The sequence below is a fragment of the Botrytis deweyae genome (assembly GCF_014898535.1).
Source record: "Botrytis deweyae strain B1 chromosome Unknown BDEW_024, whole genome shotgun sequence".
Lineage (NCBI taxonomy): Eukaryota > Fungi > Ascomycota > Leotiomycetes > Helotiales > Sclerotiniaceae > Botrytis > Botrytis deweyae.
In genome coordinates this window covers 142980-157274 of record NW_024066231.1, presented here as the reverse complement: position 1 = coordinate 157274, position 14295 = coordinate 142980, and the positions used below count along the sequence as shown (strand labels likewise).

The 14295-nt window shown below is 42.9% G+C and overlaps 3 protein-coding genes across 3 annotated transcripts; 1 reads left to right on the top strand and 2 right to left on the bottom strand.

Annotated features, from left to right (window-relative positions):
• Positions 1-1669: 1669 nt before the first annotated feature.
• On the bottom strand, positions 1670-2764 carry EAE98_008796 (uncharacterized protein; the record flags this gene model as incomplete). Its single annotated transcript, XM_038956419.1, has 3 exons — positions 1670-1795; positions 1843-2594; positions 2653-2764. The coding sequence occupies 3 exons, from the start codon at positions 2762-2764 to the stop codon at positions 1670-1672; spliced, it is 990 nt and encodes a 329-aa protein (XP_038807131.1).
• Positions 2765-3586: 822 nt separating this feature from the next.
• Positions 3587-8833, top strand: EAE98_008795 (uncharacterized protein; the record flags this gene model as incomplete). Its single annotated transcript, XM_038956418.1, has 6 exons — positions 3587-3907; positions 3964-5081; positions 5248-5593; positions 5739-7327; positions 7379-8040; positions 8091-8833. 6 exons carry the CDS (start codon positions 3587-3589, stop codon positions 8831-8833), a joined length of 4779 nt encoding a protein of 1592 aa, XP_038807130.1.
• Positions 8834-9508: 675 nt separating this feature from the next.
• Positions 9509-11484, bottom strand: EAE98_008794 (uncharacterized protein; the record flags this gene model as incomplete). The annotated part of the gene is made up of 3 exons (XM_038956417.1): positions 9509-10474; positions 10513-11088; positions 11158-11484. 3 exons carry the CDS (start codon positions 11482-11484, stop codon positions 9509-9511), a joined length of 1869 nt encoding a protein of 622 aa, XP_038807129.1.
• Between the last annotated feature and the right edge of the window lie 2811 nt (positions 11485-14295).

Below are 14295 nucleotides of genomic sequence, written 5' to 3'. Positions count from 1 at the left end.
CCACACCTTAAGCCCACAAGAGCTCCCCTTCTCCCCTCGAAAAGAATCATCCACCTCAAACAAGCAAAATCCATCCCCGTTCCCATCTCAGAAATTCTTCCCATTCAGCCACCAAACTACAACTATGCAGACCTGGTAAAAAAAATTCATTTAATCCCATCCCACACTCACAGCCCTAAGCCTTAAACCACAAACCTACCAACCCCAAGAACCATAAATTCTCAATTCACCACCCCCACACCCTTTATGTTCCAATCAAATCCCATCCAAAATATCAAACATTTCATTACTTCTTTCCCATAGAACTCATACACAGAGATAGATCCCTTCCATTCCGATAAAGTATTGCAGATCCCGATCCGTGTAGAAAAAAGTCGGGAGGCCCTCCGGACGCAGGTTTCACATTTCGCATTTTAGATTTGAAATTCATGATTTCAGAGCATACCCAAGCCGGTGAAGAGTCATCGCCGAAGTATGATAACCTGAAATTTCATGGCACAGAATTATATATGATATAAATTATAGAGACAAATTTAACCAAAATCTCATTCTCGAATTCTGAATCAAGAGTTGACGTTCCCTCTCCCACCCCACTCCGCTTCCGCCCACTCCCCCCCTAGCACCAAAATAATCCCCACCAATTCCAATTTCACTAGCGCTACTCAAATTTTTTCACGCAGATCCACACATGTGAAAAAATTTCCTTCTTATTCCTCACTTTTGAGATTCGGAAATCATCCATCCTACCAAAAAGTCAAATAGAAAAGTGTATCAGAGGAATCAAATTCCTTCAAAAATGCAAAAAGTTAATGATGAGAGTGGGATTCGAACCCACGCCTATTACTAGACCAGGAGATTGTAAACAACCGTTTGTTAAGAGTTAATCACCTTAACCTGGCGCCTTAGACCAACTCGGCCATCTCACCTATTGCTTATTTGATGGAGGAAGAGGTGAGGGGAGGGGATATTAACAAGAGATGTGGGGGCTGAGAGTTCATCTAAGTACTTACTAGGTAGGTATTCAGACGACTCTGTTCCACTGCGACTATTCCATGGGATGTTGAGCACTGGAAGCATTTTATTCTTCACTGAAGTGTGGACCTTGCCGTCGGTGTTGTGATAGAGATAATTTGGTCATTAAGACATACAAGACTCAGCTCAAGCATCCACATATAACTGATGAGTTGCTATTTGCATAAGAGTTGGGCGGTCCATCACATTGCGGTCTATCACATGGCGGTCTATCTCATATGAAGTCTTGCCGCTTGCATTGACCTCAACATATGTCACTTAAACATTGATCACAAATGAGAGCCTTGGGATTTGGGGGAAGGGAGGGGGGCTGCTCGGGTGTCTTTTGGGAGAATAGTAGAGATGTGTTACTGATATGCACTTGTTACAATCAATTCATAGAGTCTTGTTACTGCCATCGAACGTCCCAACTATGAGTTCAAGCTGACAAAACAGCAAATGAAGGGTGATGAGTAGCGAAACAATCACAATCATGACCACCAAGGATGCACCGGACTTCATTTTTATCACGGAAAGGGCTCTTCAAACTTTTGAGAAGATAGTATCATTGATCTAGGAGACAATTTTCTGGGGAAGTCGATGCTTTGGGGGACGACGTACATAACCAAGAATTCCCAAGCACTAAATATTTCATTTCTTATTCCAATTCGACCCTACCTGCTACCAATTTACTCCAATCGTCATCTACTCCACGCTCAATATTAGGGATAGGACCCATCGGTGTGATGGCCTTTGGATTGATGTCTGCATGACTCTTCGTGTACTAGTTATTGTCAGTCTCTGGTCATCCAAAATATACGAGATCCTCACATTTTCCTTAATATGTTTGAAATCCGTAGATTCCTTAAACCCCTTTACTTCCCAATACAAATGTTTCAACCAAGCATTTAATACTGGATAATCGTGCCGAATTGTTCCAAGGTTACACTTGAAATGTTGCACATACACGGCATCGAAGCGACAAATTGTTGGATACAACCTCAAATCCAATTCTGTCATTTCTGAGCCCAAAACATATGGACCTCCATTCTTTTTGATGATTTCCTCTATTCGATTAAGAGCTTTGAAAAGTGGCACAACATTTTTGTCATAAGTTTCTTGGTTTGGCGCAAATCCGGCCTTATATACTCCGGTATTGATTTCGTTTTGCATCCATTCTCCCATTTCATCGATTTCGGCGGCCAAATTCTCGGGATAGAAATTCAAATTCTTATATTCATCATCCAATATGCTGTCGAATCCTGTATTCAGATTCCGCAGGATCTCCAAGCTTTCGTTGCAAACGATTTGATTTGTCTTCTTATCCCACAGAACGGGCACGGAGAATTTCCCTTTGTAATCTTTTTGAGACCGGAAGTATACCTGATGGAGATATTTGGAATGAAAGAGATGATCTCCAGTTGCGCCAGGGTAAGGATCGGTTTCTGTTGCGAATTTCCAGCCGGGCCATCCTTTATCGTCACCCTTTGGATAAGGTTTGACGATGGATATAGGGAGAATGGAAGTGAGACCTTTGAGATGTCGAATGAGGTTTACTCGATGGGCAAATGGACAGAAAAGTCCTATTGAAGAACCTGTCAGACAGATCCACAGATGAAGAGGGGCCGAGGAATTATTTACCAATGTATAAATGGTATCGATCCGTTTCGGGAGGGAACTCCCCTCCTACTTCAATTCGACCATGCCAATTACCATCTTTTGGTACCGATTGCAGTCTTGCAGTTGAAGACATCTCGCAATCAATGAAACACTGTCTGTTAATAAGATATCAAGTGTTTCGCAGAAACGCTACTATTATTTCAAATGTGAATTCAAATAGAGTTGATTTGCCGTCCTTTCACATATGATAACATGTTGGAGAACATATCACCACTGCGGGGTTTCTAGGTGCATGAATGCATCCATATCTTTCTTACCTTCTTGTCCCAAAAGGACTAGACGATTAAAGAAGTACCAGTACACCATGTAGGTATCCAACGATGTAGGTATTCTTTGCTCTCCCACGACAGATAGCAAATATTGTCCAATCAATGTCCAATGTCAATGTCGATATCAACCACTGAGCCACTCATGCCATTGACACAATGATAATCGTGCAACGCTCACAAGGTACTGCGGCCTGATTGGTTTATCTTCAAGATTAATGGAGCAGATCGGATGATAGTACCCAGTCACGTGATACTTCACCGGAAAGTCGGGATGTCGGAGGGAGACAGTCACAACTTAAGTCCGTCCGTGGGAAAGATTGAAGGATTCATGTATATTTTCAACAAACCACATTATGCAAGTAATCAATACTACCTAGGTAATCATCAAGTAAATTCATCACCCACATCGCATTACACTCATCAAATCATCATTCATACCGCCCTCTCCTTTTTATTTCGCAAATCTCACCTGCGGCAAATTCGGGTCATCAACACGGGTGCCTAACTTCACACCGCCTCCATATAAAATCACACCCAAGGCCTCAAATCTCCAGACATCTGCAAACATCTGCAAACACTCCCTGATGAAGACTGAATTCTATCATCAAATCTAGGTGGATTGACGGATGGTTTCTTATATTAATGAGCTGTCTAATGCGGCTCCTATACTCATTGGACTGTTCACAATCCCAACTGCATGGCGATTCATTAGGAACTTCAAATCACCAAGAGTGACCAATCATGAAGTTCTCTACGAAGACAAAGATGGGGTGGCTACGGAAGAATCCATGGCAAAGTATTCCACTAAACGTCAATTCGTGATCATCTTCACTTCTCTCATTGTGGGACTTTTGGCTTCGTTTGGATTGGCTGTTTTTGCCACAGTCGTGAAGAACGAGTTTTCGCATTGGGCTTTTACGCATATTTGGCTATTGTTCGTATCTTGGGTAAGCTTAAAATGTTGTAGGATCACATGTCAAGCTTTTTGCTAATAGACCTTTAGATTTTTGCATTCGTTCAAGTATTGGAAACTTCAAGAGAGACTCATCCTGTATTAAAATTCCAGAAAGGAATATTTAATTCTGTATCATGCGCTTTGGTAGCTGTTCTCACATGTCTCGTGCTATCGGCCCATCCTCCAACTCCTGGCCGTGTCCGCCTCGCGTGGTTCATTCTCACAGCCTTACAAGTTATTGCTGCTGTACTCAGTACTGTGACATTCTTCTTCGTCGAGCGCCGTCCTGATGTTTTTACCCCTGATGGAAAGGTTGTGGAGAGACAATTCAAGAAATCTTTATGGAATAGATATGCCTTCGATTGGAGTTCCGAGCTCCTTGATATCGCATCGGAAAAATTGATTGAAATATCAGATCTCCCTGCTATGGATGGGCATGTTCGTTCCAAAGATGTCAGAGAATACTTCAAATCCATAATATTGAAGCCAACGGTTCCATTGTGGCTTCAAATTTTCTGGGCGTATCGTAAACCCATACTTACTCAATGGGGGTTGGTCATGATTTCATCTGTTATTGATGCCGCGCCGCAGTTTGCTGTTTTGAAATTACTACAGTATCTCGAGGCTCGTCAAGGGTTTGATGTGATTGATCCCCAAGCATGGATCTGGGTGTTTGGTCTTTTCGCCGCTACAATTGCTGAAACATTAATGGACAACCGAATCAATTGGTTGATGTGGTCCGATCTTGCGATTCCCATTAGATCAACGCTCACATCCCTTATCTTTGAGAAGATGATGAAGATGAAAGACTGCAAGGAACCTCCAAAGCCGGAGGATAACGATGAAGCAAAGGATAAAGGAAAAGCTTCACCCAAAATTGATGACGCCTCAAAAGCCAATGGAAATGCTAACTCTAACGGTACTCCAAATCCGGATGCATCGAATGGCCATGGGCCTCATGCGCCAGCAGCGAAGAAAGGAAAAGACGCGGACACGAAGAAAAAGCTCGAAACCGATAAAGATATTGTCAACATGTTTGCCGTGGATGCAAATCAAGTTGGTAACTTTGGCGCTGTCAATCAATTCTACATCTTGTTCTTCTGCAAATTCGTTGTCTCGGTTGTTTTCCTGTGGCTTTTGGTTGGTTGGGAGTCGATGGCTGCTGGGTAAGTTCTGCTTCCTTTCACATATAGACCTATTCCTCGTTCTCACAATCTTCGTTCTGCATTTTCAACCCCCCTTCGTAAATTATAAATCTTGGCCCTCACAAGTTGCTTTCCTCCGAGTTCTATTTCTGATAGACAATTGCTGATTTTTTTTTTACCTCAACAGTATGCTAGCAATCATAGGTATGGCACCAATTAATCAAGCTCTTGCAAAGAGATATGGAGGCTTTCAGAGAGAATTAATGAAGGCTCGAGATAAGAAGACTACTATAGTCACTGAGGCACTCAATGGTATTCGACAGATTAAATTTTCAGCCAATGAAACTCAATGGGGTGAGAAGATCTTCGAAGCTCGTGAAGAAGAAATTGTTAAACTCTGGAAAACCAAGATCAACAATTTATACATGATGGTTGGGTCAAATGTTGCCCCCGTGCTTCTAACAGTCTTGGCTCTTGCTACGTACTCTTATATTCACGGAGATTTACTCCCATCGGTTGCATTTACAGCATTGGTATGTTATATATTATCTTTCTTCGCAGTTTGCATCCCTCAAAATCTTCACATGCCGAGAGGCATAGCACATTTGATGTTACTTCATCGTAATATTAATTGCCTCGCACGAACATGTGGAATGATTTGGCTGACTCAAGAGATAGGGTGTGTTCATGCAACTTGAAGGTGTTCTAGGAATGGTCCCTTTTCTCTTCATGATGGGAGCCAACGCCAAAGTCAGTTGCGATCGAATCGATTCTTTCCTCCGATCTCCAGAGAAGCCAGAGAATACCTATCCCGGAGATTCCATTACTTTCGAGAATGTCTCAGTCAGCTTTCCATCGAAATCCAAGATCTCGGAAGAAGAAGACCGATTTGTACTCAGAGACCTTAATCTTCAGTTCCCCAATAATGCTCTGAGTGTTATTTCAGGCCCTACTGGCTCCGGAAAATCTCTTCTTCTCTCCGCTATATTGGGTGAGGTTGAGGTCCTCTCTGGTAATATTACTGTACCCCGACCACCTCAGGCATCTGAGCGGCACGATAGCAAAGCCACAGCTGCAGATTGGGTCTTGCCTTCCGCTATAGCATTTGTTTCCCAGACCCCATGGATAGAAAATGCTAGCATCAAAGACAATATTCTTTTCGGTCTGCCTTTCGACTCTATTCGATACCAAAAAGTACTCGATGCATGCGCTCTCACGAAAGATCTCCACATGTTTGATGATGGTGACTTGACTGAAGTTGGTGCCCAAGGTATAAGCTTGAGTGGCGGTCAAAAGTGGCGTTTGACTCTAGCAAGAGCTTTCTACTCTCGCGCCGGAATATTGATACTTGATGATGTTTTCTCGGCACTCGACGCACATGTTGGGAAAGAAATCTACGACAACGCTCTTATGGGCGAGTTATCGATTGGCAGGACAAGAATTTTAGTAACACATCATGTCTCACTTTGTCTTCCACGGGCAAGCTATGCTGTTCAGTTATCGAAGAATGGAGGCCTCGAGCATGCAGGTTCAATTGATGAGCTCAGGAAGACTGGTAACTTTGATGACATTATAAAAGCGGAGCAAGACGTGGAAGCAGCTGTTGAGGAGGTGGATGCTTCCGAGGTAAATGTTGACAAGCCTTCCGATAAACCAGCCACCAAACCTAAAAAGTTGATTGAAGATGAGAAACGGGAAACAGGAAGTGTCAAGGCAAGCGTGTATACTAAGTATCTCATGGCAACGGGTGGCATACCCTTCTGGGGATTGGTTCTCGTTTTCTATTTGGTCGCTGAAGCTTTAGTGATTGGAAGATCTTGGTGGATCAAGATATGGACATCTTCCTATGAACATTCTGAGATGAATTTGTCCAGTTTCAATTCTACTCATCTGCCTTATATCACCAGCATGCAACAACAGCTTTCACCATCAGTATTCGTCTCGAAGATCAACAATCCATTCACTAAAGACCACACACTAGGCTACTATCTGGTGGGCTATGTCCTCATCTCGACTGTTTCCGTTTTCGTTGCCACTGCTAGATATTACTTCATTTATCGAGGATCTCTATCTGCCTCAAGAAACGTTTTCAAAGAGATGACAAATATCGTTCTTCGTACTCCCTTAAGATGGTTGGATACTGTTCCTACAGGAAGAATCTTGAATCGTTTCACTGCGGATTTCTCTGCCATGGATTCTCAACTCTCCACGAATTTCGCTCAAACTGCATCTGCATTCTTGGAGATTGTCGGAATTATGGTATCTGCGTAAGTTGTTTTCTTCACGACTCAATAATAGTCGCGCTAATATTTCTCTAGTTTCTTTGTCTCGCCGTACATAATCATTATTGCATTGGTCCTATTGGGTATTTGCACTTATATTGCACTCCTTTATATCAAAGGTGCACGCTCTCTTAAGCGTCTTGAATCAATCCAAAAGTCACCTATGATTTCACACTTTGGGTCAGCCCTTGCGGGTCTCAGCACCATCCGTGCATTTTCAAACGCACCTGTCTTCGAAGCCAGGATGCATGAGTTGGTAGATTCGTTTTCTGCCGCCACTTGGCACAATTGGCTCTTCAATCGATGGTTCGGACTACGTATGGCATTAGTTGGATCATTCTTCTCATCGTCTGTGGCCGCATTTATTGTCTCCACTCATGGTGTTGATGCTTCATTGGCCGGATTTGCTCTCTCATTTGCATTAAGTTATAGACGAGCCGTTATTCATACCATTAGGTTGCTTGCTTCAGCGGAGTTAGACATGAACGCTGCTGAGCGTATATTTGAATATACACAATTAGATATGGAACCTCAGGGCGGAACAGATAACATTCGCGCCTCGTGGCCGGAAGAAGGTAAATTAGAAGTAACGGACTTAGAGGTTGGGTATGCCGAAGGATTACCAGCAATCTTGAAAGGATTATCTTTCTCTGTGGATAAAAATCAACGAGTTGGAATTGTTGGAAGGACAGGTGCTGGTAAGTAAATTTCTCATGATATAACGTGCAAATTACTGATTATGTCACAGGTAAATCAACACTATCCCTAGCTCTCTTCCGTTTCCTAGAGGCTAGAGCTGGTACCATTATGATCGATGGAATCGACATCTCCACCCTCAAACTGCACGATCTCCGAACCAGACTCTCAATTATTCCCCAAGATCCTGTTCTCTTCTCCGGTACTATCCGCTCCAACCTCGACCCCTTCGATGAATTCTCCGACCAACAACTAAAAGAAGCACTCCAACGTGTCCACCTCATCCCCTCCGCTAACAGCAGCCCTGCTCCTGAACTCGAAACCACCGCCGAATCCTCCACAGCCGCATCAAACAGTTCTATGACCGCCACCATCACCGAACCTCTCAATAAAGAGAATACAAATGTATTCCTCAACCTCACATCCCCAATCTCCTCCGCAGGTGCCAACTTGTCTCAGGGCCAGAAGCAACTTCTTTGCCTAGCCCGCGCTATTCTCTCTAGACCAAAGGTTCTCCTTTTAGATGAAGCGACTTCCGCCGTTGATATGTCGACCGATACGCTCATCCAACGTAGTATCCGTGAAGAATTTGCAAACACGACGTTATTGGTTGTAGCACATAGGTTGAGCACAGTGGCTGATTTCGATCGTATATTGGTTATGCGAGATGGAGTTGCAGCGGAGTTTGGCAGTCCGAGAGAGTTGCTAGAGATTGAAGACGGAGTTTTCAAGGGTATGGTGGAGCAGAGTGGGGAGAGCAAGGACTTGGAGAGATCGATTAAAGGAGGCATGTAAGAAGATTCGGAGAGGACGAAAGGAAAGGAGGGAGGGTTGTTGGGAAAAGATAAGAATGAATTTTACATTATTGCATTAGATAAATCGACACCTCGGTGAAAATAGATTAATTGTTTTACTAGAAGAAAAAAGTATACATAAATTATGTGATCTCATCTGGCATTGGTACATGTTAATCAAGATCATCACCCTTACCCTTTCCACTTCGTGTCCATTGAAAGATATCTGACATAACAGGTATGTATACCAAGGCACACTCAGCAATAACGAACAGTTTTCTCAAGAGCAACACAGATAACATACCATTCCACATGCAGATGATTTTGTGCGTGAAGCGTGAAGTAGGAAGAAATGAAAAATGAGAAAGGAGAAATCGTCGAATCAAGACGGGAATCTTGTCTATATGCATCGGTTCAAGAAAACGCAATTCTCATTCACATTCTACTACACATGGCTAACTTGAAGAATTATTAATATATTAGAGACTGCGAGGCAGATATGTGCTGCAACATGGTAGGCAAATAAAACCATTTAAATGAGGGTATTTTCCAATTATTTTATCCATCCTGTTGCCATGTGTACATATATCAAACACGACCTCCGATTAGTAGTAAACAAACGCCCAATCCCAGAGATATCATTCATCATACATCATTAACTCATTAGTTGAAAACATTAAACCACCATATCCCCATTATGCTGCGGTGTAATAGGAACAATAGTTCTACTACTTTCCCTCCCCTTCCTATCCCCATACCCATAGTCGAATCCCTGATCCGTTTCCAACTCTTTACTCATAGCAATCTCTTTGGTGAAGATCAAACTAGTAACAAAAGCCAGTCCAGCCAATGCACACATAACAATCCATACCATTCTCAAGCTCTCGACATAAGCTCCAATGACCACTTGCTTCATTTCTCCCTCTGCGCCGGTATTTGACCATGCCTTCACAATTTTTACAAATGCAGATGCATCTTTTGACCATTCGTTTGCATAGACGGCATAGGATGTTTTGAGAATTTTGTTCTGGAATGTGTTTTGAAAGATGACACCAGAAATTGCGACGCCGATTGTTTGGCCAAAGGCTCGAAAAAAAGAGTACATAGCTCCGGCAAAGGGAAGGTCGGTATTGGTAACTGAGGCTTGAGCTGCGAAGCCTTGAGCGGAAAATAGGGTGCCCAATCCAACACCTGGAACGAGGTTCAAGAAGATCCAGGATACTGTTGAAGTGGATTCTTTGAGAAGGATGAGAAGACCGAGTCCTAAGGTAGAGATAGCCCATCCTACCCAGATCGAAGGGCGATAGCGACCGGTTTTGGCAATGATGAGACCAACTACCACAGCAGCCGGAGCGGTAGTGAAGGTCATCGGGAAAAGACCGATTCCGGATTGAATAGGAGTATAATTCTTAGCGACCTCAAAATACAAAGGCATGTAAAAGAGAATGGACCACACGCAAATTCCATGAACGAATGTGCCGAAGTAAGCGACTATTGCTGTGGAGGAGTTGAACAATGATCGTCGGATTAAAGGGTCACCTTTTTGGAAGATGGAGTAGATGAGGAATGCGATAAGGCCACCAACACCAACTAGTAATGGTACGAGTGTGCGAACAGAGCTCCAAGCATACATGACACCTCCCTGAATGAATGTTAGTATTTTCAAGATGGAAATTACACCAAGTAACTTGCCCAAGTAAGAGGAATCAAAAAACTAGTGACAGAAGCCACAAACAAGAATGATCCAAACCAATCAAAGGCCTTAAGCTTAGTCCACATAGAACCTTGCTTAATGTTCAGCTTCAAACATATTGGAATACCAATAGCACTGACAACACAAAAGGGGATGTTCAGCCAAAAGATCCACCTCCATGTAACCTTTTCTGCAAAAGCACCACCAATAACCGGGGCGATAACGGAACCAATAGCCCATTGAAGGGATATTATAGACATCCATTTACCGCGCTCACGGAGGGTGACCATATCAGCAAGAAGGACATAAGTCAAACTCACAAGGCCACCTCCCCCAATACCTTGAATACATCTTCCTACCAAGAGAAGCTCAATGTTCTTGGCGACGGAGCAAAGGATTGTGCCAACCGAGAAGAGGAATAGAGCGGTCAGGAGTACTGATTTTCGACCAATGATGTGAGAGAAAGCTGCCCATGTAGGCTGAAAGACTGTAGAGCATAGAAGAAATGATGTACCACACCAGAAAGCTTGCATCGCAGTGGCGTGTAAGCTTGTTGCAATGGTCTTCATTCACCAGTATTAGCCTCTCATCATCAATACATGATAAAGGATTAAAAGTATAAATCATCTTACAGGTAAAGCCACAGAGAGAATTGTGGCATCAATAGCACAAACGAGGTTGAGAATTGCCAAACAAGCAAAACTTCCATAGAATCTCCATCCTCTTTTCTTCGAGTCGGGCTCAGTTTGCATATTGGATTTTTCCATGTCAATACTTTCTGAGTCGGGAGACGAAACTCCTGGCGAGGGACTTAAAGCACTTGTTGATTCTTCATTCTCAATAAGTGATCGTTCTGGTGAGTATGTTCGGCCATACTGTGACGTATATTCTTCTGAGGCCGAAATGTTAGGGGGTAGATGGGTCTCGGAATTTCTGCTTCCAGGCAATGATGTGTACATGTTGGCTGCGGTTGGATACCAAAAGGTACAAGATCTGTGGATTTCGAAAGGCACCGGATTCTGATGCAAGTAAAAAAGATTATAGAATGCGAACAGAGTTCAACAAGAACGGATGTAGACAAACTATCGAACATCGGGATATTCACACTGACCCATGAAGTATTTAACTTCATCATCAATATCTGATCAGATACAGAATTTCTCCTTCACAAGCCACCATGGTATTTATCCCAAGATGTGTGGATCCTCAAATAGCTACAGGTACGGGTATCTTCACCCCCACTGCACCACACCATCTTGAGGGATTCTTCTGACGAAGATACAGAGGAACCTCACGGACGCGCATTCCTCGAAAATGGCATCATGTAAGATGCAGGTCAGATTCTATGGTTATCAATGTGGCTCCTATACGAAGCTGATGCGAGAGGTCATCAAATCCGGTTAATCCTGTCGGATGCTGAAGCGAGCGTTCATCACTGGATGGATGAGCTGCAAACGCTGCGGCTGCGCCACGCCTCAAAATAAGACCCAACGAACACACTTGCGATCGTAGTCAAAAACCACACGTCTAAAACAAAAGACTATTGGCGCGATAAAGGATCCATATCGTGGTAGAATAGTGTCACAAAGATTAGCTTTCGTGGTTAAAACGTGGTGTTGGCAGTCAGATAGTGGAGATGTTGGATATAACATGGAGGGGCAAAATGGGTTTCAGATACCAACTTTTAATCAGTTGTTCTCGAATTTTGTTCATTCGAAACAGCTCGCAAGTGTGAGCGATTCGATGGCGATACGATGATGTACCTTGAGCGAGTACTGATTGATGGGATAACGTTGGGTGGCCGAGTACAAACACTTTCGTCCCCCACGTAGTATCGGAATCGCACTACCGTGAGAAGGTTCCTTCCCTCCGAGATTTGCGCGATAACCATAAATCCATTTACCGGAATACTGTTGCGGATTTCCTTTCTTGAACTTTTGGTTGCAATAATGATTCATGATAGAATATCCACGGTCGGCATTGATGAGGTTGCATTGACATGCTAAGGATAGATATCTTCAGCATATCCACGAGCCCCCAATATCGCCCCGCTACTGCACGTAAATCGTTAATCAATACTGATAGGCTTTGCACAGCCCTCAATTTCGAGCCTCATCATACTGAAAGCCCTATAGGAGTTATTCTTCAATCGTTCTTCCGTTGCATCACATGGAATTTATTTTTGGGCACCAATAGCGTTGGCTGATGATCTGATTTGGTGTGCCTCAGTGCAGATGGTTATTCTATGTACTTGCATGTATTGATGTACACGTCGTCAGATGATGGGATTCAGCCTTGATTAGATGGTACTGTCATGAAGATTTGAGTATTAGATAGTTCAAAAGAAGTCGTCACCTTCCCTTTAGGATTCCTCGATAGGATTTCAAGTGGATGATTAATCGGGTGAATTCTTAGCATTGTGTTATTTTTGAACGGCCTAGAGCATTTGAGGCGAATCACGAAGTATCGTAACATTGTGACACGTTGTTTATTAAAGGGAGATACAAGAATAACTTCAAATCATTTCCATATAGAAAGTATAGGCTGATTGTTATCTGGAGAATATTTGGGTGGGAATTTTGAGGTTATGTTAGTTCATTATCCGAGCGGTTTATGGAGGATCCAACTTCGATCGTAGCGCCTTTCCAAAGACAACTTCCGCTCACCTAGCGCTGGTACTTTACATACATGAGATGCATTGCCGGATTGTTGATCTGAAGATATCTTGGCGTGATACACAACTACATGGCACCAAGTCAAGGCTAGTTACCCCGCAATATGTATTTCTCATTTTGCAGCACTCCCAGAGGCCCCAAAGTTATTTTGACCAAACGTTCCGAGTCAAACTTCTATTCTCCTTCCTTGAACATGTAATTCTTGATTATTAAGTGAAGTATTTCAAAGATGTTGTACCATAAAGCTGTGTCTTGGATTTTCACGTCCTCACGAGACACGTGACCTAGAGGGTCCCGAGATAGCTTTTATGCTAAAAGCCCTGAAATAGATTGAGAGAGTCGGGTAGTCAATTTCTAACAGCAGCTCAAATGTTATTCTAAGACACTGTAAATTTCCCAGATTCATGACGCATCGAGCGGATGATGTCCCACGTTCTATAGCACGTGAGTGGCTTGACGGAAGCTAAAGATGACCCAATCTCAAAAGACTAGTGAGTATTCCAAATCGATTAGCGAGTTCGTAGTTCTTTGAATTTGTTTCTATGTAGCAGCACGGTCGTGATCTGTGCCATTTTAAGGCCATTTCACAAGTTGATTGGTCGAAGTCAAATGATCAAACTCGGCAGTACATTCTAGGCCTTGAGCTTGACTTCTCATCTGTAGATTAGACAATCATTGACCAAAGTATATTGAGTAGTGCCTAGTGATGATGCGGATTTCCCACCTTATTAGAACCCCGCAACGATCTTCAATCACGAACAGAGTAATTATGGAGAAGTCAATTGCTTTGGCTGGCTCACAAGTGAACATAACGTGGTATTCAATTTTATGAAATGGGACATAAACTATATACTTCGTAGGTGGCAGATGACTTCGTAAGCGACATCCAAAATTCGTAGAGATATTCTTCCATATGAAGCCTCCTTCAATCATTAAACTTCAACTTCAATCGCACTGACGTGCCATCACTTCCTTGAAGCGATCGAAAATATCTCCCATCTTTAATTTCCAACTTTAAAAAGATAACAGGAACCATCAGACATTCGAGTCCTTTTTCAAGGCGTGCCTCTTATCACCCTCATTATTTCCCCCTCA